The sequence below is a fragment of the Haplochromis burtoni genome, unplaced genomic scaffold (genome assembly GCF_018398535.1).
Source record: "Haplochromis burtoni strain Fernald_Lab_line unplaced genomic scaffold, NCSU_Asbu1 Contig_20, whole genome shotgun sequence".
NCBI classification, from domain to species: Eukaryota; Metazoa; Chordata; class Actinopteri; order Cichliformes; family Cichlidae; genus Haplochromis; species Haplochromis burtoni.
In genome coordinates, this window is record NW_024582381.1 from 78,840 (window position 1) to 103,217 (window position 24,378).

The 24,378-nt window shown below is 41.3% G+C and overlaps 1 protein-coding gene across 1 annotated transcript; it reads right to left on the reverse strand.

Moving 5' to 3' along the window:
* Positions 1–843: 843 nt before the first annotated feature.
* On the reverse strand, positions 844–23,546 carry hibch (3-hydroxyisobutyryl-CoA hydrolase). The gene is made up of 14 exons (XM_005939850.2): positions 23,396–23,546; positions 23,062–23,104; positions 21,944–22,075; positions 20,929–21,013; positions 20,744–20,824; positions 20,535–20,587; positions 12,144–12,222; positions 6,005–6,150; positions 4,833–4,919; positions 4,669–4,727; positions 4,324–4,405; positions 3,363–3,482; positions 3,225–3,258; positions 844–2,690 (listed from the first exon to the last, which is right to left on the reverse strand). Exons 1-14 carry the CDS (start codon positions 23,425–23,427, stop codon positions 2,575–2,577), a joined length of 1,149 nt encoding a protein of 382 aa, XP_005939912.1. The 5' UTR covers positions 23,428–23,546; the 3' UTR covers positions 844–2,574.
* Positions 23,547–24,378: the final 832 nt, after the last annotated feature.

Below are 24,378 nucleotides of genomic sequence, written 5' to 3' on the forward strand. Positions count from 1 at the left end.
ATAATCTGTCATGAAATAACCTGAAATGAGTGACTTTGTGCATCTTCCTTTATGATAAAAGACTTTGATTTGCAAACTGTACATACAGTGTGTGTAAAACTGATGCCAATAAATCAGACTCATGCCTTCTGTCATTGAAGTGTTTCTGTGGCTGTTTAATAAGAGGAGACGCAATTTTGAGATATTTGTGGTTCACGATGACTTTAAAATTCCTGCCAAACAAAAACGCCCATCAGCAGGCCGAGGGACAAATGTTCAGAAATGAATTCTGGCCAGCTTTTGTCTGAAGAGCAAGATGTAAATAGACGTAAATCACAGAGTTCATCTGCCCGTCCAGAGCGAACACTCAGCACTGGAGGTCGTCCTGTCTGCCTGATGAGCTGCAGACTGCACTGATGAATGAGTTAAAGCCTTGATACTCATTTCTTAGGCAGGATTTATGGGCTCAGACTGCGAATGTGAGGCAGGTAGAGAAGATTAAAACAGACATGAGGTGTCCCATGCTGCAGTCTGGGATTTAAACAATAATCTGAAGCCTGATTTAAAAATTGTTTGAGTCTATGCAGCTCGATGGGGACAATTCAGTCGGAAAGCATTATCATTCCCAGGTGCCAGCCTGTGCTACCGAAGCAGGATTTCCTGGCAGTGCTGCAAACAGAACAGAGCACTTGACGTGAAATAAACGTGTTTACTTTGGAGAGTTTATATCTGAGCAGCAGCTTAGTGCTCTCATGCTGATAACTAAGGCACTTTGTAAAGTTACACAAGAACATTTTAGGTCATAAAAAATACCGTCCTCAACAATCAGTTCCTTTAAACACACCTAGTAAAAAACACACAGAATTTCATGTGACCAGCTCTTTTATTGCCTTCGGTTCCAGCACTGAATCCGACTCTGGTTGTTTCATAAATAATGCAGCTGCAGAGACCTAATGATGAGGGAAGTGATTTGATTTCCTCTGAACAAACATTGGGAAAATTATTAGAAAAAACAAAACATGCATTTCAGACGACTAAAACCAGATTTGCTTTGCTAAATTATGCAGATACATTCAATATCAGCAGTAATTTATAGGTTTGTCTTCGAAGTATTGTTTGGATTTGTGTTAGAACACTTTATTAATTCACTGTTATACCTAAAAACAACTACAGGTAGCACGTACACTGATCTGCCACAACATTAAAACCATTTTTCCAGTACCAGAGAATTTAGGGATATTCCAGAGCAGTGAAGATATTAGTAAATGTGTAATTAATAGTGGGGGGGAAAGGTTTTTGCTTTAAGATGTTAATCAGACTTGACTGATGAGTCTTGGTAACCATTAACATTAAAAAAATTGAAATAATGCTTCAAAATAAATGCTCATATCTCACCTACAAGTGGCGAGACTTGATTCCAGAAGGACTGTACTCATATCAGCTCTGACTTATCAGAGGATTCAACTCCTGTGACCGGTGTTAGAATGGCCCATTGGGTCCAGTGGGTTGCCAGGTGGGGCCATAGACTGTATATAAAGATGGGCTTAGCTTCTGAAGTTAAAAACTTAAGCCGAAGCACCTTGACATTTTAACCTTTTTTAATGCCCACAAGGGGGCGACTCCTATGGTGACAAACATGTCTTCTTCTTTTTTTAAAGATAGATGTTCATGAGGAAAAAAACCCAAAAATCAACTGCACGATTGATTTACAAAATCAAAAGATTTTCCTTAACAAGACATGGGTTACATCACTAGTTTTAAGTCTTTATAAATGGCAGTAAACTATGATAGAAAAGCGCAGTATTAAGGTTTCAAAAAGAGGACTGTCCAAACCAGTGCATGATGTCATGGTGGGTATGCCCATCTTTAATATACAGTCTTTGTTTAGGGTCTCTGTGGACTGAGCTTTTTCCAACAAAGTTGATCAATGCGAAAACGTTTCGGAAGCTGCACCTTGTCAGAGCAACATCAAAGGTTTCCCAGCACCGCACCGTAACAAGATGATCAATGTTATCCAGCGTTGAGGGGTTTTAAATGCTGCGGCCTGTATGAGATTAAACATTGGAGAGAAAAAAAAAGGGAACAGGAAACAGGAAGCTGAGACGATATATGATCTGTATCAGAAGCTGTGACCGCGCTGCAGGACTACAGATGATACTGTTCCGTGTCACATCAACAAACATCCACAGGAAATGTAGTGAAGCACTCAGTGGTGAGATCATTATCCCCTCCCGTGTCCTTGTGCTAATGTAGCACTGCTGTTCTGATCCTTTAACATGCAGCACTGTAACATTACAACTGTACAAACTATGCAGAAAGACTCCACTGCAGAGCAACAGTGCACCAAACTGCCTGCTCCCTCTTCTGCCTGTGAGCATGACTCAGCTGTGGAGACATAGTCGTGATTTTTCTGTAAAGAATCACCAGAACAACTACTTATTCTACAGCAATAACACGGTTTATGAACAAGGGCTGACACGCTTCCATCCACAGCGGCACGCTCCTCCATAAAAGGATGGGGGGGACAGGAAGTGGCCGGTTAGAGAAGGCTTAGCGGTGTGTTGTTTGAAGTTGGGAGGCAGCTTCTGACCAACTTCACAAAGTCAGGTCCTTCTCACCCAAGGAGGAAAAACACTGCTCTACCATCTGGTCGGACACCTCCTCCAGTGTTGATGGGTTCCACTTGGGATTCTGGTCTTTGTCAACTAGCACTAAAAACACAGAACATCGAGTTTAGTGATGCTAAGAGGAACAATAACTAACCCACAACCTTTAGAGGCGAGCATATACTTCTGCAGAGTGATCCGTGATTATAATAATCACTGCTCAGAATCCTTGCTAGTCCCAGTATATACTTTAAATCTGAACCAAAAAACCAAAGCTTATTTTAAAAAGACTGATCTCCCCTTCAAGGTTGTCTTCGTGTGTACCTCAGGACCTCTTCCAGCAGGCCTGATTTTTCAGATCTCCCCCTGAAGCTCATAATTTGCCTTTGTGCATATGTGCATGAGCTAAGCGCCTTCAGCTGAGCTGGAGGAGATGCACCAGGAGACGACCTCAAAGAGGAGATCGGCACGGTTTAAATCAGGTAACGTTTTAATCTCTTTATCATTTTCATTTTACTTTAGTTTACTGATCTTACAGTGTTTATTATGTTTGGTAAATCTATGTAAAAATAAGTTACAAGACTAAGTTTCATACCCATCCTCTTCTGCTTTTGTGTCCCCTGTACTGCAGTGACTTACCGGCTCGAACGCCTTCATAGAAATCACAGCCCCTCTGTAACACAACACAAACAATGCCTTATCACTCCCTGAAACACATCATCAGAGCTGAAATGTGAAACCACCTTGGGTTTCAGACTTCACTGTGATGGTTTTTACCATGCAGGCCTGGCTCAGTCGATACTCCATCACCAGCACGTCCTGCAGGCTCAGAGCTGCGCCCGCCTGCAGCTGCTTGAGGGTGATCTTCAGGGACGTGGGAGACATTTTGGACAGAGTCTAGAGGAAGAGAAACCGTTTGTTTGTTTTACTCAGATTTGGCTTCATAATATCAGAACAGTCACAATCTAGGACAAATCGTTCCTTCTGTGGATTCTAACAGCCCCAGCTGTTACTTATACACATATAAACCTCTGAATAATGCCAGGATTTAGTCAGTGACAGCCGAAAGAGAGAAGGTAACTTTTAAAAAGATCATCAGCTCATCATCGAAATGCCAAAAAAACCCAAGCTCTTTCCTCGTGCCCATGTCCAGACTCTACTTCCTTCTCACACGACAGCATTCAGAGAACATCCTTACATCCAGAAACAAAAATCACATCACAATTATTTCAACATGTAAATAAAGATTCATTAATAAAAACTGGGTTTTTTTGTTTGTTTGCTTTGGTCTTGCTGAAGGTGAGAAGATCAAGCTCATGACTTTCCTGGTGAACAGATTTAAGAAGCGGGGTGTGGTAGGTGAGGGAGGGAGGGTCATGTGACTCGTTTAATCTCGAGTGAAGTGGGACATCGCTTTTTAGGCTGTTTGAGGGAATTTTAGTGAATGAAGCCATGATAATTCACTCTGAAATCCCACTAAAGTGTCTTTAGCTCCAGCCAGCAGGGCACGGTGATTAACCTCATTAAGTACTTATTCTCAGGTAACTACTAATTACCAAAATGCACAGCGGAGCCAAATAACACCCCGGCTTCATTCCAGCTCTGTCTGTGGGTTTATCGGAGGGTGGTGTTCACCATCAGCCTCTGTGAGAGTTCATGTTTTAAAGACAGCTGACTGTTGGAACAGAAGCAGCTGAACCGCACTCTACTTGAACTGAGCCGCAGAGGAGCAACGCACCTCAGTTTGTTTCTTAGCGAACTCGGAGCCGTCGGTCTTCAGGTTCTTCACAATGCCCTCCACACTGCTGGCGCTGAAGAGCCTGACAGGATTTAAAAGGACAAGAGACTGAAAATAAATAAAAGGCTGATAGTCTTTAAAAACAGAGCACAAAGAGATTAAAACCAGCACTGAAAGAGTGCATATAAGAGTACATATGGAGCCCTGAAAGCTGATTTCAGGAATACATTTCTGACTAAATACAGTGTTTCTGTAGATTTTCTTTATCTGTCACCAACAAAAACACACTCCAGCTCACCTCCTGAACCTAGTTTAAGTATATTTAGGAAGAAAGTCATGGCCCACCTGTCTATATCAGAGACGTGCTTTTTCAAGATGAAAGGTTTCTCAGCATCCAGACTGCTCTGTGGACAAAGAGCAGAAACAAAGAGTGAGATGCAGTAATGAAAATATACAGCAAGAGTCTAAGCCACATGTTTGTGTAAATGACTGGCTTCTTGGCTTCTAACCTGGCTCTGGTAGGAGTCTAGCACTCTGGAGACATCTTCAGCAGAGGGAGACTTCAAGTCCACGAGCTCCTTCTGCAGGTCTGGGATCTGTTTAATCCAAATGGAAAAAGTCAGTCTGCAGCTGATGTGTCGTTTATGTGTAGAAGTCTGACGTGTCAGCACATTCACTAAACATAGTTTTATCGTCTAATAAATAAACAGAATGTGAGGATTGTTATTCCCGACTAATGAAAAATTGAGGTTATGTTAACTGTGTTTCTAGTTTCTTCATCTCTGCGTCATCATGTGTCCATCTCAGTCGTCCTAGATCGCTTCCTGTTTGACTTTGACATTTTTTTGCGTGTATTGCTTTGTCTTTACTTTCTCCATTTTTCCTTCTTTGCGATTGCCTGCCCTGCCCTCATCTTCACCGCCTCTTCCTGCAGTCTCTCAGCTTCTTCTTTCAGCTGCTCCCTTTGCTTCACAGCAGGTCATCTGCTTCCATCTCATCCTATCCCAAGCATCCTCCTCTGTCCCATCAACCTTCTGAATGTCCTCCTTCACTACACTGATGAACTTACACTGAGGCCTTCATCAGGCCGACCTCAAATAACTCAGATGATACTTAATCTGGAAGTCACCAATGCAATAAAGTCTAAACTATAAATAAAAACAGATGCTAAAACAGTACCTGAAAGTAAAATGGAAAAATCAATCTAACACTTCAATCAGTAAGCTACCCTCTTAATGAAATTTGACTATCAGACCCCACCGATAATCTTGTTTCTTTCCCCTTGTTCATGTCAGCTCATTGCTAACACTTTGTGCAGATTCCTCTTGTTTTATTTACGCAGATTCAGAATCTGTGTATTTTGGCTCTTCTTGCATCAGCTCATTACCTCCGAGTCCTCTCTCCTGTCTTATGTAACCCTTTGTCTTGTTGGTAAACTTCCACTGAGGTGAGATGTGTTTGTTTCTGCCAAAACCAAGGTTAGAGTCATAAACAACCTGCCGCCCACCGCTCTGACCTCATGCCAACAGCAAGAAAAACACAACTGGCCTCTGCGCCGGCCGGTGAATGCTGGCACCGTAAACAAGAGTGAGGCCTCCAGTGAATCAGCATCTGGCTTTCCAGTGCAGCTCTGACCTCACCCCCGCACTTCCAACACCTGAACTGAAAGCTCACACGGTACCTTCTTAGACTCCACAAAGTGAGTGGCAACCCCGGCTCTCTGCACATCCCGTCCTTTAAGTCGGAAGCCCGTCAAGGCAAGAAACAATCCCAACTTCCCCTGGAGCCTCGGCAGAAAATAGCCACCTCCCACATCAGGGAAAAGCCCTTTCAAAATAAAATGTAAAGCAGAGTTAATAACAGTTTGCACAGGTTTTTCATGAAAGCAGCATGCCTATTAATCAGTGACTTACACAAGCCAAGCAAGGGTTTTTATTATAATGACTTTTCCCTGAGAATAATCAATGGTTTTGTCCTAAAATATCATTCCCCCTCACTCTAAGACAATTTACACACGGTGGTATTCCAGCAAAAGGCCACTGGCACACTACAAAAGGCCAAATATGCAGCTTAGGAGAATTAATGATCATCATCACAATCTGCAGATTTAATCCGTTCGTTCTGTCCTTTCAATAATGTTTCCATTTGATTTCAATATTTCTGACAGGACGCGACAGTCCAGTGCTTACAGCGGTTTCTGTAGTGTGGCGAGAAGAGGGGATTAGATAAGCTGACCTGATTCATGGCTGAAAATGTAATATTATAAATGTGGCAGATTATGGCTGTTGTTCAGAAGGCTGGCAGGGCCGAGTTAAATCTGTTAATCCCGCCTCGTGGGGGGTAACGGGGGTTACGGCGTGCTTGTGTGTGTAGATATAAAGATATGATGTAAGTACTGCTAGAGATGCTATTAATACAAAGACAAGTTTTCCTGGGGGAATAATTAAGTAATCTCAGGCACTGACAGCTACAGCTAAATCACGCCCATGTGATGCTTCAATGTTTGTGAACCAGTGCATTTACAGGTTCATATGGAGCCTCGTGTTCACCCGCTTTTGATTACATGTCATGTTACGTGAAAATACGATAAGTACATTTTAAAAACAACAGAAACATCTTCTCTGCTTTTTGCCAACGATCTGCTGGGACTGAGACAACACGCAGTTATTGCCTCGTTATTGCTTGTTTATCTTTGCTATGACTTGTTTATCATAATTTTGGGGGTAATAAAAAGAACTCACTTTTTCATAGTTCGGCTCTGTTCCTCATGTCTAACCATTTTTTCCCCTTCACACAGATGGAGGATGTCGTGATGACTTAAAGGTTAATGAGATTAATTCAATTAGACTGCAACAGACCATTTTATCCATCTAACAATCATATCCAGACTCCAAAATTTTAATAAGTGGACACATCCTGTTGTTACAGCATAGCCTTTAATTCTACATCAGTAAATGTGCCCCTAATATGAGAACTACATCTCAAACATTTTCAGAGTTTACTGGCACTAAGTTTAAAGCTCCTGCAGCGTTTGAAACCCTGTCGTCTAACTCTGGAATACCACAGTGGAAAAAGCAAGATTCAGTCCACAGTGCGACTCTGGTTAAAGTAAACCAGCACAGACGAGAAGCTCTTGAGAGGATTCCTCCCCAGGATCAGGTCTAAAATAAGCTTGTGGGGTCTATAAGGCAGCTGCATTCCAGTGAAAAAGGCAGAAAAAGCTCGTCCCTGATGGAAAAAAATCACGCGGTGTGAAGTTCCTGATTACCCAGGGGACGTGCTGATAATGGCCATGCGGTGACCTGCAAGTCGAGAGCTTTTAGTAAAAACAATCGTGACAATGTTATGACCATGGCAGCTGGGAAGGGGATTAGGCGAGATTTTCTGCTTGTCCTCGCCAAAGTGATGGGAGAGATTCAAAGCTAGCAGGAGACTCAAGAAACTTAACGGTGAGGTTAAAATCAAATTATTCTGTGTGCCAATTCATGTGCAAGAGAGCACGCCAAATGAAGAACTGACACTTTAAAACAGATCACATCCAGTGTAGAACATCTTTGCCCCATTATGGCCAATCCTGAGCATGGACGATTGAATTACTGGCCCATGTCCTCCCACTCCTTACTTTAGCGTAGCCTCTGACAAAACCCCAGACAAATATCAGAGCACATCGGCGGGAATCTCCTACTTTTTCTTGCTGCTACGCTCATTTCCTGTCCGCTAACAACATAATCTTCACCCTCCACCTCGCTCCAGACACCAGACCGACTCCACAGCGCTACACATCAGCAGAAGATTTATTATAAAGTCAGAGCTCAGAGTACTTCAGAATAATAAGCCTGACATGCTTCTGTTTGTATGTGTGGGTGTCAAATGAAGAATGGCTTGAGTGTCCTTGGAAGTTTGCACGTATGAGGGAGCGAGTGCACGCAATCAATTTATCAGAACCTGAACAGACTCGGAAAAAATGAGCAGGGCCCACGCTGCAAAGCCCTTTCCTAATCCACCGACTCCAGGACCAACGTAATAAAACCTGCACAGAACGTTACATGCACAAAACACCCTGAGAACCTTTATGAAGACACTGACGACATTAACTGTTCGATCACTGCAACACAAACCCACTGTAACAAATACATTTACAGTCATATCACTCTGGAAACAGCTTATATGCATTCACAGCAACAGAGCTGTGGTAATCCCAGTGGATTTCATTGACAACATGCTAGTTCACGGTACAATGTCGACTGCATTTGTTGTCACAGATTTGTTACTAATCTCCTCAGCACCTCAGCAGATGACCATCTGTCCACTAGAGACAATTAGCGAGAGAGGAACCTACAAGTTTAGTGACTCAGTGGCCTTTTTCACTGGAGGACCTGCCTCATACTGCAACAGACAAAGATGTCCTACATGGTTCAGCTATGATGCTTTAAAAGATCTAACAGGTTAATGTAGCACTTTTTAGTTGGATCAGATCATTTTCTGGCTCCATATCAGGACAGTGTAATCTATTATCTTCAAACATGCATGAAATAATTAAAGAATTTGACCTTCTACAACTCTTCAGCTGCTAACACACTGAGAGATGATTTTTGCCGAAGGATTCAAAGGATGTGATTTTTATGTTTGCTTCCAAAGACTGTAAAAAGATGGATGTAGGAATACGTTAAACCTGCACTCTTTCTAATGGCCAGCAGAAGGCAAAAAGGCCTCTGGTTGTATACAAGTCGATGAGAAAACTGAAAGTTTCACTAGTTTCAGCTCATGCTGGATAAAATATGATAATTTTGTTTGACACCTACTGGAGTCAAAAAGGAGAATTATGCCAGCGAGGCTGGTGCAGGACATGTTACTAGTAGGGCTGGGCTATATTATACCGTTCACGGTAATACCGGTATAATGTTAGGCAACGATAGGAAAATGAAATATCGCGATAGAATATGAGTAAAACGCGCATGCGCAGTGCCTTTGTTTTCATACGCACATGGCCGATTGTTGAGTGAAACAGATGAACCAGAATTGGTTTGTAAAAATGGTGCAACTTCAGTGATGTGGAACTGGTTTGGTGTTTGTCCGTCAGATACACGACAAAGCACATTTTTTTGCAGAACATGCAAGCGGCCGTCGTTATTGTCGTATTTGTCGGACTAAGATGCTCTTAAATCTGGGAGTAATCTGGGTCCTAAACTCCGTATGCTTCAGGTCAAACGAACACTGCAGCATCACTGAGAGTTAAAAACTGTCTAAATTCTTTCATCTTTAATAAAACGATCAGCATTGCTGCTTTACCAGGTGTAACTATAAAGTTTAACTTCCAGGCATCCATGAAAACATTATTACATTTAACGGAGTTAGAAGTTAGCAGGAAGCTAGCGGAAGTTAGCTCGCTAGTTTCGCTAGTTACCTAAGCATGATATAGCATGTTCTGACTGAGAGATTTCTGAAAAAAAAAAAAAATGAAGACAGGAAACTAAACAGCAGTGACGTTTGTAGGGTTACTGAAGTTGGGCTAGCTGGTATATAATGATGTGCTACATGATCGCTAGCGACACAGCTATGTTAGCATAACATAAACAGTGAAGCTGGAGGACGAACACTAACACTTTTCCACTTATAAAAGTTAACGTTAAAGTTCCTGATAGTTAGAGACAAATGCAATCGCATGGCAGGATGCTGTAAACAGGACCAAACTTCAGTCAGGAGAACAACTGAGATAATCCATCCACAATACAAGGTTAGTCATTAATATACTGCAACAACATGGGAATAGAGCAGCTGCCAGAGAATTCAAATTCAATTCAATTTATTTATATAGTGCCAATAACTCACAACAGAATAGTCGCACTGCACAAAATTTGCACTTAATGAATCAATGGTACAGAAGTGGAGGAAGCAAGAAGAATGAGTTTAATAAAGTTTGATTTATCTGACTGCTTTGTTTCGCTTAATGTGCCTTATAATCCCGTGCACCTTATGGTCCGAAAAATACGTACTGCGCACTGCAGTTTAATGTTGCAAAGCACCTCTTTTTAACTTCAGTGGATATTATACATGGTTATGCTCAGGATATGTCAGCCCATTTCTACTGGAAATGCCTTTTGGTTAAACTTTCAGCAAGGAATTTGCATTTGCACTGTTACATTTTTATAAAGCTTTAATGTACATAAAAACCAGCTTCTTGTTTAAGTGAAAATAAATGGAAGGTTGTCTTTTTGCTGCTAGTAATGTTGTGGAGTTGTATTTTGTCTCGCATCAATTATATCGTCAGTTATATCGTTATCGCAAATTTTCAAATATATATCGTGATAAATATTTTTGGCCATATCGCCCTGCTCTAGTTACTAGGATGAACTGGATTAGAAATGAGCACATCAGAGGGACAGCTCAGGTTGGGCTGAGATGGTTTGGACATGTGCAGAGGAAGGATAGTGGATAATATGGAGCTGCCAGGCAGGAAGAGAAAAAGAAGACCACAGAGGAAGTTCATGGATGTATAGAAGGAGGACACAAGTTTTCTCAGTTTTGCTAGAGTGGCTAAATTTAATGTAGCATTTCTTAAAACATATTTTTAGAAAGTTTAGTCAAGAAGTTTATTAAACTCCTGACATCCACCTGCAGAGCATTGGCCTTTCCTGCTCTGTGACTGTTTGAAGTCCTGGATCTGTCTCTTCCCCTCTGGGTGATGCAGTGTGTTTGTTTCCCTATCTCCCTGGAGGCTCAGATACAAAAAAAAAAACAAGTTTGTGTGTCAGAAGGCAGCAACAGGAGTAGAACAACATACAGCCTGCTTTTCTATCACTGACATGTACGTCTTCCAGGAAAAGATGGAGAGCAGGAGGAGGAAAAGATGAATCATATATGGGAAAAGCAGCCGTTACTGACGACAGCTGCACCGCTGGATCACCTCTCAGTGGGCTCGACTCTTCTATATCAATCTTTTTTACACACAGAAAGTGATGTGCTGTCCAGCGAGTCCACACACTTACCACTACTGTATTTAGCAAGTCCAACTAAGCAACCACAGCAACCCATTTAAGGGTTCCTGAACTACTTCCAATTTAAAATACACTATAACACTGCAGCTTCAGTCTCCTATGAATAATTTTCAAGTTTTTTAGTTGGCTTAGAAAAAGAAGCGCCACCAAACGCTGCAGTTCCTCTAATGCCCACTTGAGGCTCTCTACAAAAGTGACCCACTCCTCATAGACCCTCACGTTTAAAGGGAGCATAAAACAACATGTTACCGCCTGGTAGAACAACATGTACGAGGGTGATTCCTTTTAAATAATTATAATTCATGCTTCCTTTGCTTGACAGGTGGCACACCTGATTGCTGTCTGTTACTTTTGGCTCCAAAAAGACAAAATGGCAGCAGATAAACTGCAGCCCAAAAACAATTGGTGACATCATCATCATCTTATCTACCGCCTTAAAAAGTTCTAAAGACTAAATATTCCTATTTTTAGATTACTGAGCTTCTGTTTTCCAAACTGTCTGAAAAGGTCTTTTTCTGATTTGTACCATTGCTGAAGATTAAAGGCTTAAACTCTGGACTCACTTTTTCCACCCTGTCCATTTTAGCAGTTCATTTTCAACACTTATTTAGGAATGAGGTCATCAGCAAACTGCACTGAATGCAAATCACTCTTCTGCTCGTGTTTGGCTCCCCACCTTCAAATGCAGACAGACCTTGTATGTGAGCTGGGTCCAGCTTGAAATCATTGCTCCTACATAATTAATATTCTAGATATACACTCCCACTGATGTGGGCCAACCCTTGCCACTGAGCACTCCCTCAATCAGGCAGATCGCAGGCTTACCAATGGCAGTCTCTGGCATCGCAAACAGCGTCTTCTCAGTGGCCACTCGAAACCGTCCGTGAACTGAGAGACCCACGCCCTACAGGTATAAGAGAACACGTTTTAAAATAATTAGAGAAATAAAATAAAAGTCATATGATAGAATAGAGTAAAATTTAAAAAAAAAAAGAAAAAAGAAAAAGGAGGGATCAGTGTCATTAATGACCGTCACCTCTACAGAAAGCTGGAGACTCAGATGAAAATTGGCTGAAAAAAGTAAACCAGGTTAACCTGTCAAGAAAGTGTGTGTGTGTGTGTGTGTGCGTGCGTGCGTTTAACTCATGCAGCTCCCAGCAGGGAGACAGGTGAAGGCTAATGAGCAGTGTTGGCCAGAGGACATTTCCAGCACAGTAAGGTGTGTGTGTGTGTTATATTATAAGGTTGCCTTGGAAACAACATCCCCTTGCATACCTGAATGCATATGGCCCTGCAGATAGGCAGGAAAATTACACTACCTGATTGTTCATTATAACTGAAGTACCTGTCAATTGGAAGCTTTTATTTTGAAGGTCAAATATATATCTGTAATAACAGTGTTAGACGTTTAAAGAAAACATTGCTCAATCCAAAAAAAGAAAAAAAAACTACACATAAAAATGTTTGTTGTGTAAAAGCTGCTGGTGTATCTCAGATCATCCACATGCCGAGTGTCTGTTGGTGGCGGGTTATGGCGTTTGCTGTTGTAACGTTCAGGCTTCAACGCTCTCGCCTCTCACTCACTTTGTGAATTGTGTGTAATTAGACAAAGGAAGGAGTAAATGGCTCTTACAGGGGTGGATTTTACCCAAAACTACAATCTTTTCTCAACTCTAACTGGGTAGTTTTTATTACCTGAGCTTGATCATCAACTGATCAATTAAAAAAGCAACATCAAGTGCAAAACACCACAGAGTCCAGTCTGCTGTGTTCTGTTTAAAATCGGATATCAGAAATCTTGAGGTCTCAGTCCGAATTTACAACTGGATCACTTCTTAAAATCTGACATTCTACTCAAAAAGTTGGAGAAGCCAAACCAACGCTGACTTTGTTGATGAATTGTTGAATGGCTCTAGCTTGGCACAGAGAAAGCTTTACTGGAACATGTTCAAGTTGGGTGTGACATCACTCCCAGCTCTGACATCCAAAGTTAAAAAGATTACGGCATAATGCGACTGCCATCACTCCAACCTCTTAATGCGGACTTTGTCAGGATCGTCACCTCTTGGCGGCCAGTACTTCCACAGTAGCTCTGTCAAAGTGCCAACGCCAAAAATGACACGACGTGTGAGAATGCGTCGATCCACAACATACAAAACTGTAATTTATGTGGACAGCAACAATAAAAAAAAAAAAAGATATAAAAACAGGAAGCGATACACAAACCCTCAAAATCAGGATTATTTAACTTGAGGACCCACTTGCTCCATTAATGATGGAAACCTTTAGCAGTGGACTCCCCAAATTACAAGACCCCCATTGATAAATTCAGGGATCTGGCTTAATGAGTTTGGGTTTGAATGTGTAGCAGACTCTGTGTACACAGTTCTTCTGCTCTCACTACACCAGTGTATTAATACAACCCACAATCCTGACTTTATGAATGTGGGCTTTATGATTACACTCGTGGCTTTTCATCAATAAAAATAGTTTAAATCTGTGTGACATTTAACCGATGCCAACATCCTGTGATGTGTCGGGGAGTCGATGTAACGCAGACCAACATTCGTTGTTAACTAACCACCAGTAATTATTAATTAAACCACAGAACTGGTGTCACAATACAGTTTAATAAGGGCCAACCTTTTTTTCAGTGTCTGAAGATTCTATATATAAAGGATCATGTTTGAATAACAGATATAAATTTAATCTCACATAATTCACATGGCACTCCAACCTCTCGTCCAAATTGGTACAAAAACAATTTGGTGGTGTAGAGAAACCAGCGGGTAGCATCACTGTAGCAACACCAAAGTCTTCCTATAAGCAAATCTTCACACCTTTTTTACCTGACAATTATATGATGTAATTCTTTGAATGTCGGCATGGATCTGTTATTACTCCAGCCTGTACAAAATCCAGCAGCTCGTCTTTAGACAGGAATGAAATGCCATTGGTCGCATCTTCACATGTTCATGTTTTTAAAGAGTCTCGCTGGTTTGGCGCCACCCTACTTAAGCGACCTTTTACAGGTTTGTGGTTTTTATTGTGGATTTTTGGGTATATTCATAGTCTGCTTATGACTCTTGTGTATAATGTATGTATGTATTTTGTACAGCCTGTGCAGCATTTTGGTCAGCTGAGGTTCTTTTAAATGTGGTACAGAAATAAACTAAATTAAAGCCATGTACATACAGAAAAATAAGGTTTTTCAGCTTTTTCCCCTGCACAAGTTACAGTCCTACTATTCCCTTGTGAATCAATGTAGCAACATGACTGGCTGATATTTCCTCTTTCAATTGACGGCACCATCCAGCATCTTAACATTTCAGAATTGTCCCACTGATTTGTATTCGTTTATTTTTTAATTTTTTGGCACCTTGCTATCGTCTTACTGTATATGCACTCTATGAGTCAGCACTACTAAAGATCAATCATGCTGTCGTTTAGTGCAAAGTAAAGGTTGTTACCTGCTGAGGGATCAATCACAGCCAAAACAACAGCAGCTGATTGATTACAGCTGACAAACTGTCTTTATCTTGATCTCAGCGATCAGCAAAAGAGTTCAGAGCTGGACAGCAGCGCTGCTGGATCCGCCTCACAGCAGAGAGATAAACGACCACAGGGGAATAAAAATATCTGATCACTGGAGACTAAACAGGCCTCTGCCAAGAGAAGTTGCTCCTCTGGAAGACCCAGAACCCAAAAACCTTTAAAAAACACCATTGGGGACACAGGCCTTTGCATTCATTTCATGATGACATTTCTCAAAAGAAAAAAGTTAAGGATGGATTTACATGAGAATTTTTCCAGAGGTGAGGCTTTGCCCCACTCAGAAGTGGGTCATTCATTATAAATATACTGAATTTTAAAAAGTTCCCACCAGACCCCGTCAAGCTGATTTTTTTTCTATGCATGCAAAATTTCACTGTCATACTATGAATATTTTCAAACTTTCAGGTCTTCAAAGTATATACAGGTAAGCTGAAATTTTGCACCTTCTTCCAAGCATTTTATGCAAACCCTGTGAGATCCAAACTTGTTCAGGACCTACAATAGTTTGATCGATGTGATACAGCTAAACTTCCAGTGCTTGTTTCTGTTCCTCCGCATCACAGACATTAAAGTGGTGATGTTTATCCAAACTCTCTATGTTTATACACAATCCTTCATTTAATCGTGGGTAATTATTAATCTCTGGCTCCGTTTCAAAGCGTCTCTTTTATCCAGTATCCCCTGCCCTTCCCTGATCCTAGTTATACCGGATGTAAAACAAACAAGAGTGGTTGCGGTTTGCAGTTGTAGCATCTATTCTCATGGTGATGTGTTCGTAAGAACTCTGTGCAGTTTAACTTTTACTTCCATCTACAGCTGTGGAAGCTATATGAACCTTCAAGTGTAAACTATGCTCTTTAACTGGCACCTTTTATTACATGTTATGGGAATGACTACTTTGTGGAAACAGTCTGGTTTGTAAAAGCCATAAATGTGTTTTTGGATGGCAACAACAGTTGCTCACTTTTATCTCGAGTTGTCCATCGCATGTATCTATGGGTCCTAAAGACAACACGTTTAAACTTTGGGCTCAAAAGGTGGAGAGGGCTTACGTACTGAAAGACCCACCTCCTATTCTTTTCATACCTCTCCATTCATCTCCTCCAGGCCTCCTTTCTTTGGGGTTTGTGTTTGTTTGCTTAATCTGTGTGAAGCTCTTTGGTTTCACTGTTTCCATGTTGATGTTTGTTACAAATGTAATTACAAAAATAAATAGAATTTACATTTCAACAAACGAGCGAGTGCTCCTCTCATCTGCATCTATTTTTAGTAACCAGATGAGTCATGTAAAGCGACGTGACCTTGAACTGTACGATTGATGTACCGAGTGTTGAGATTTAAATATATATTGTAATGCTTATTTGCTGATTATATTGTATTATGTATAAAAGAGGGCCAGCTTTGAGACTAGGTCACAGGCTGACAGGAAACTGCATGTTTTTTGTAGAGTATGAGCAACAGACAGAGTGAAACTAAGTTCAGACAGGTTGCCCTGGCAACAGACCTCAGAAAGGGGAAGTTATTCCAAGCTGCACAGGAAGTTTTAGTGCACAGGCATATTAATAAATCAGACACAGAAAAGAGGAACTGAGTAGAAGGAGTTTGTTTGTAATGAAACTGTGTGTGTCACGTGTGACGTGTGTGACGTCTGAGGTAACAAAATAACACCATATAAGACACATGTTGAGCTTGTAATGTTAGAGATCCTGCAACTGGCGTTTGGGCTGTGCAGGGGTCTCTCTCTTCCGTAAGATGATTGAATTAAAAGAAATATAAATGTTTTGACCACTATGAGTCGGGTTTTTCTCTGTTCTATCATGGGGATCAAAAAAAACGGGTTTTAATACGAGTAAATCACGGTATGAAATTCAGCCAAAGGGCAGAAATAACATAACCTGAAAATAACTGTGGGAAAGCTTACTTCTTTTAAGAAGAAAGAGAAAGACAAATGAGAAAAAGAAGGATGGCTGAAAGCAGCCTGTGGAACAAGAGGCCGTTTAATCACATTACTCGAGTTTCACCATAAAAGCAGTGGAATACAGCGAAGCGCTGGTGTAGAGCCTTATAAGAACATGTCTCCAGATCCTCCTGTAAACAACGCCAATTTGTCAGCAGACGAGCGTGTTTACAACTTAAAAATTTACAACTTGGCTGGTGAAGCTTAGAGTGCTGAAGATTGTGGAGGCATTCCTGAAGCCCTCTTTAGGATATCTGGGTTATTATGATGTAGTTGTCACACAAATTTGGCTTTGCATAATCAGAAATCAGTAGGTGAGACTGTGAGTGAGAGTGGAAAGTCTGTCACTTACACACCAAGTGACAGATGTCTGTTTGGACACAACAGTTGAGTTACTCTCCACATCGCTCTCACTCACAGAATTCCCCTTTAAAACAACTACACAGGCTCTGGATGGAAAACGAAAACCTTAAAACAGAGATTAAAAACCTTGTAGGCACTCCTTTCATGAGGCTATCAGGAAAAATGTAAACAGGAACTCTTTACTCCAAGGAGACAGAGATCAGAGTCATGCAGCTCTGGGCAAATATCTATCAAACGGGCAGCATTTCCCTTTACGAGCCATCTTAAATACAGAGTGTTCTCACTATGTAAATGTTTGAAATCTAAAGTGCAAGCACAGAAGGACAGGGACGCAGTGTCTGCTCAAACAAAGCACGGTGGATTAATAAGGAGCATTCACAGAGCTTAATTCAGTGGACTTTAAACAAGGTGAGCGTTGACTGATGTGCGTGAGATGTGATGGGATAATCAAACAGTTTGTCTCTGACTGCTATCTGACCTGCCTTTTACTCCCTGGTGGTTTGTTATCGCTAATGTAATAAGAAAATCCGTTCTTTGTGGGGGTTCTGCCCTGAGCTTGGAGCAGATCTGCGATCAGGGGCCTCTTGGACTTGTCCTTATATAGAGCTGCCCCTTTCCATCCAGTTATGCGCATTAAACAGCAACCACCCTCAGGATGGTTTGCTCCGACATTAGTGTCGCCTCAGTGCTGACGTGACACATTGAAGAGGTCTACTTCAAATCGCTTTAGTTCCAGAGACATAACTCATCACACAGAAGTGATTTCTCTGTGTGGAAATCACACGATTCAACAAACATCACAGTTTTTGATGGGCTGATGACCAGAGCTGACTTCCAAAAACCACACAATGCAGCACGCACGAGATCCATCCAGCATTTTACTTCATGCTGTTGTTCTGACACACAAATTACAGCTTCTGTCAGTCTTGGATAACATCATCATCATCGTGGCTGTCTAAACACAGAGCAAGCCAGGAAACAAGATGATTTCTGGTTCACAGCTCTGAGGATTCATCTTCCTGTAAAATGTACTCCATAAAAGTGGAAGCAAGGTGTTATAACCTCAACATAATAATGCTTGGAAACCCAGGGGCCACTTTCAGGACGTTTACTGACCACTTTCAGAAACATCCACAGTTAGCCACAACACATACAGGAACCGGTTTCCCACATAACATTCTGATGGGGAAAACCCTGAAAAACCTCTGAAGGTTCCGGGGTGTAAGACCCCCAAACATACATTAACACCAATACTCTCTACAACACAAGCAATATTTATTTATGTAGTTTATAAAAGTGCTTTACAGAAAATAATCTGAGATAATGATAAATTTAGAAAGTGGGTAAAAGAAAAAAAACAAAAAACATTCAGACAAAGACTGTTCAATGCTCTGTATGTAAAGCTGAGGATTTTAAACTGGCACCAAGTAATCTAGTGAGCCAGTGAAGGGACATGAGCAAATCAGGGGACCGTCTGTTGGAGCTACTGAGGTGATTTAGGGCAGATTTACTGAGCTCTTCAACAGAAACTATAAATCTTAATTTAATAACATTTCTCAGGTGAAAAACTGGATATCAGCAGCAAATAAGTGCTAATATTAAATTTCCTGTCCCAAAGACAGCAGCTATAAAATGAATAAGAGGGGACCCAGGTCTGAGCCCTGTGGGACACCACAGGAAAAGAAAAAAAAAAAGGGGTTTAGTAGAAAAAACCTGCAGAAAGGCTGAGAATCTACTTGTTGAAGTCAAAACCAAATGTTTTCCAGATGGTTTTGACCAAAGCAGAGCTAAAAGGAGGAGTTTGGGCAAGTCAGTCTCATCTCAAGGTCCACTGAAACTTTGCATCTGTAGTTACAGACAAAACTAAGATGTCTTCCGCTCCCACAGTTTTATTCGACGTTGCTTTTCCAGTGATTTGATTCTTGTTGTTAATTCTCCTTTAGCAGCTTTTCTTTTCATGCTAATGAGGTTTTATGTTAATTACAACAATAAAGTTCTCGATCCAAAATTAAACGCTGTTTAGCGTCTGATGAATCTGACTGAAAGAGTGTTTGTTGAATAAATTCTGGAAAGACCGGCAAGACAAACACCAGCACATTTTCTCTGCTTGTTATGTCTCCCGTTATCCATGACTGTAATCTGTTTTCACTCCCAATGTAACTGGGATCACTGACATAATGCATTCCCTAACCCTAACCTCACCTCAGAGTGGGTCTGTTGTGTTGTTTTCCTTATTTTCTGTTCTGTTGGTGGATGCTAGAACCAGTTTCAAGTTTCAGACAATGAGGTTTGTGTGGGTATAAGTAATCTCTGTGAAACTAATGCTATAAATGTTCTGTCTTGAAAGGTTTTATTTAAGTCTTGCCTGTGTATGATGTAAGATGGATTTAATATTTTCATTTCAGACTAAGAAACTCCATCCTTATTTAAACCTACCGATTATGAGGGGTAGCCGATCAGAACAAAGCTAGCTTACTGGGGGAGAAGCTAAAAAAAAGCAACAAAGGGGTCAGACCAAAGTTCAATTAACTCTTGCTCCACTTTGAGGATCCACTGCTACTTATATTTACAGAGAAGCACTGGATTTCTGTACTGTAGGTACTTCCCAGCCTCCAACCTGGATCTTCTGCTTGTAAGGTGAATGTGTTAACCACTACACTTTCAAAATGCAAACACAGGTGCATGAATATGAACTCTCGTTACCTGGTATCTCCATCAATATACTGTAATTAATAACAGGCCTCCTTTAATGAAAAAACTAAGTCCTAATTATCAAACTTCCCCCTAAATATGTGAAGAGCAGCCTTAATGCCCTTTCACCAGTCGTTTCAGACCTAAACTGGTCCTTACAACAGTAGCAAAACACGCCCACACATATGCACATAGACAAGGTCGTGATGACTAATGAGCCAATGGGATACTGGCTGCTGTGAGTGACCTCGGTGACACCTCAGGAGTGACATCACCATCAAGGTCACATCAGAGATTCAAGCCTCACAGCATCTCCTGTAACCAGGTGAGTTGAACTGTGCATGTGTGCAGCTCTGCATGTATGACACTACACTAAAAGTACCAGTTCATGTTCCACCCAAATCTGACACCTGGAGGGAAAGACTAGTGGCAGCAACAATGATTTGTCACTTTACATTTCATCCAATCAGAGGCCACCTTGCCACTGGCAGCAGGTAACAGGAGCAGATAAATCTCCACTGACACCTACTGGCAGACTTTCACATAACATTTCATGAGAAAAAAAACAAAACAAAAACGTTTTTCATGCCAGTAATGGCAAACAGTATCCATCCTGAATTTTATAATACAGGATAAAAACTCAAACTCACCCCTCCCATTGTTATGCCATCAATAAGGGCGATATACGGCTTCCGGTACGATCCTTGAAAGAAGAAATAAAATGTATAAGAACAATGTGAAGCTGCCAGAGTGTTTGGATAAGTGAATGAAAACAGACAGGTTACATTTTTATTAAACAAAATAAATAAATAGATACATACATAAAATTAAATTAAATTAAATTAAATTAAATACATACCAATAGCATTGTTCAGAATATATTCCTCACGAAAGAAGTCCTGGGCAAGAGAGTCTCCGACCTTCCCGGCCTCTGTTACAGCTGAGAGGGGGAAAAAAATAAGATAAAAACAGTAATCGGTCACACAGGTCAACATAAAAACTCATCTGAAACTGATACCTGAACCTTGAAGGCAGCTTGCTTACCTCTAATGTCTCCACCTGCACAAAAAGCTTTGTCACCTGCTCCTTTAATGATCACGATGTCCGTCTCATTGTCGCTTTCCCATTTCTAGATTCCCAAACAAGGCAAAACACAGTTTTTGTTTACAGGAAATCTTCCTTTATTCAAAAACCTGCCTTAAAGTTATCGTTATTAAGTTATAGAGACTGCATGAGCAGCTACATCTGTGGTTTAAAGTGTGTGAAAAGGGTCTTTGTACAAAAATACAACCAAACATCTTCAGGACAGGTAAACCTGACAGATCTTTCACAATGTCGAACTACACATCGGTAAAAAAATGAAAGGAAAAGAAAAAACCTGTGCTCAGTGTGCTTCTTCAGTACTTGTTCATCCAAGTTTCTGGAATGCTACCGGACGGATGAACACTACTTCTTCTTTTGTTACTTCCTTTAGGGGTTGCTGTAGTGTGTTATCTACCTCCCTACCATCCTCCTCTGTCCCACATGACCACCTCCTTCACTACATCCATGAATCTCCTTTGAAGTCTTCCACTTTTCTTCCTTTCTTTCAGCTCTTTATTAAACATTATTTGTCCAATATATCTACTATCCCTCCTCTGCACATGTCCAAACCATCTCAGCTTTGCTTTTCAGACTGTCCCCAAACTGCCCAGCTCCCACATTCTCAGTTTGAGACTGACATCATGGAGATATTTGCTCCATAATAAGGAAATAATGACATCCCACAGCCTGCTGATAGCCTCATGTCATCCTTTTTTCCTTTTCATCCCTGTGAGTTGTTCATGCTGTAGATATAAAGAAGTGGTTGCAGTACTTTAGCATCTACGGAAGAAGAGTAAGTATTAACGGAGTAACTGTTCTGTTTTGGGAGTTTAGGTGACAGGAAATTTCAAACATCTCAACAAAAATCAGCTCACTGAGCCCCTCTTTGATCGCTCAGGACCTGGTGGTGCGTGGACGAGGAAAGGTCAAGATTTTTCTTTTAATTCGTCATATACCAGATTTTGATACTACATACCTTGAGCTGGGGGTAGATTTGCCGGATCATAGTAAGGTTGAGGGCATTCAGGACTTTGGGTCTGTTCATGGTGATCACACCGGTTCTGCCCACCTTCTCCAGGAGAACCTCCGGTTCTGCATGACTCGACATCTGTAGAACAGAGACAGGAAACCTCTATAGAAATATCTCAAAAACACTGAAAGACAAACACATTTCAACATCCACTCATCCAGGCAATGAGGAAGCAGTACAACCAAATGTTGGGGATCAGGATCCAGGAGGCTCCCTGATGCCCAACACTCTTCAAATCCTTATAGTGTGGAGGAGTAGTGGCTCTACTCCGATCGGACTCCTCAATCATTTAAACAAATCAGGACGGCGCAGTTGGTTCAACCCTGCAGATTCTGCTGCACAGCCTCTTAACAGGTTATGGACCCCAGACTGACAGCAGTATTTGGCTCTGATTTTAGAGAAGTTCAGTACAGCTGTGAACCCATGGTGCAGCTCAACTTGCTGCCGTTACCTTAAACTCAGCTTGGATGTGATTTGGGGATGGCTGGGATTTAAAGTGATCACCTTTTGCATTTGCTGGCCCTATTTTTTATTCTTGTTGCTTAAAAAAATGATTCTGGGTGATTTTCCTTTGAAGGCTGAAACCTGTACACTCTTCAGCAGTTGGTTCTCCTCGTTTTTGCCAGCAGATACTTGTTTGTGTTGTTGCTCATTACTAGTTTACATTTTTTTAAACTCAATGACATCAAAACAAATTTTTCTCTTGCACCTTCCCTCCAGCTTAGCCTGCAAACTTACGGTTCCCCCCTTTAAACAAGCCAAGCTAAAGGCCATCGTCACTTCAATAGAGGGAAGAGTCAATGTATGAAGGTTACTGATAGGTATGACTAATGATTAAAACTGATAAGGTTTTATTGATACCAATGCCATTACTTATTGATCCAGTTCCCTCACTAATTTATTTATGATGTATTACTCCAGTAACCCCCAGTGTTTCCAACATGAACCAGAAGAAAGATATAGTAAACTCAGCAGGGAAGCAGATTCTGTGTTCCTGCGCATGTCTGATGTGAGTGAAATAATCAGAGGAGGCAGAGGACCATTCTGCTGCTACAACTTCTCACCATGTGAGCCTGGATTCGCTGCAGCCTGCAGAGGGACCTCAGTCTGGAGGAAACAGCAAACACACGGAGCATTGATGACGGTTAATAAGCAGATCTGAATTAACTGGTTCAACTTACACCGCGGGGTAGCAGATACCCCGGCTACAAACACACAACCAGTCCCAGCAGGTGAGTGCAGGAAATCAGCTGACAGCCTTATATTGGTGAACAAACCTGCTGGGTCACTTTAGTGTATCTACTTGTGCCGTCCATAGCTCGTTTATGAGCAGAGACGGTCATTTAAATGTGCCAGAGGAAAAACAAGCCGGCTGCACCTCCCAGGTGAGGCTCGTACCTGTACGCAGACGTCAGGACCGTCAGAGACATGATGATTTTTGACCTGTGCCGCGGGGTCAATAGCAGAACCTCTACAGCCTCGAGTTTCTACGTTTACTTCCTGGAAGCGGGGATGAGCTCCCGCTGATTGGTGGGTGTCGGTGACGCCAGAGCGTCTCTCCGCGGTGTGTTTGTGCCACACCGCCACCTGCTGGCGAGTGAAGACGACACACATATTTATTACAGACTCAAAGGCCCAGATTAAGAGAAACACGTGGCATAAAAAACAAAACACAGAGAACATTTTAGTAAAGAAATACAGATGTGCTAGTCTCTCCACAGCTGGAATGGGTAACATGTGGTACTAAAAACTTGTATTACACACCAAATTGATTTTATATGCAGAAGCATTGAGCCTGAACTCAAACATGATTCTGCACCTTCAATAAACCAGAACAAAGCAAAAAATTTGACTTAAAGCAACTAAAATATATAAAATCAAAGTTTTTTAATTCAGATAATTCATTAATAAGGAAAATGTTCACCCTCATTGATGTTCACCCGAATTGACGCATCAATGAGGTCTCTTTATTAATAGTCACTTTGTCCAAAAGTGCTGGGTTTGCACAAGTAAGTACGTATTTTTTGTGAGTAATACCTGCCTCTCCTTTGCTGGAACCCAATAATCTGCCTCTTTGTCTGCTTTTGTGTGCTTTAAACAAGCTAAGTGAATTTTTTCATGTCTGATATCATGTGTCGTAGTTCCAGGGTTTTGTTTCTGGCTCTGGTTTTGAATTTATTACCACTCTAGTTATGTTGAGCTTTCCTGTCTCTAACTCTTTAGTGTCAGTTGCTATTTGGTTATTTGCTGTTTTATGCCAAGCATTTGGTGTTTTTTGTCATCTAGATTCCTTTTCCCTCCTCCCTCCTGTTGTTATCAGTTGTTTACTGTTTATTTCACTCCCTGTGTCCATGTAGTCTGGCCTACCTGTTGCTCTTCAC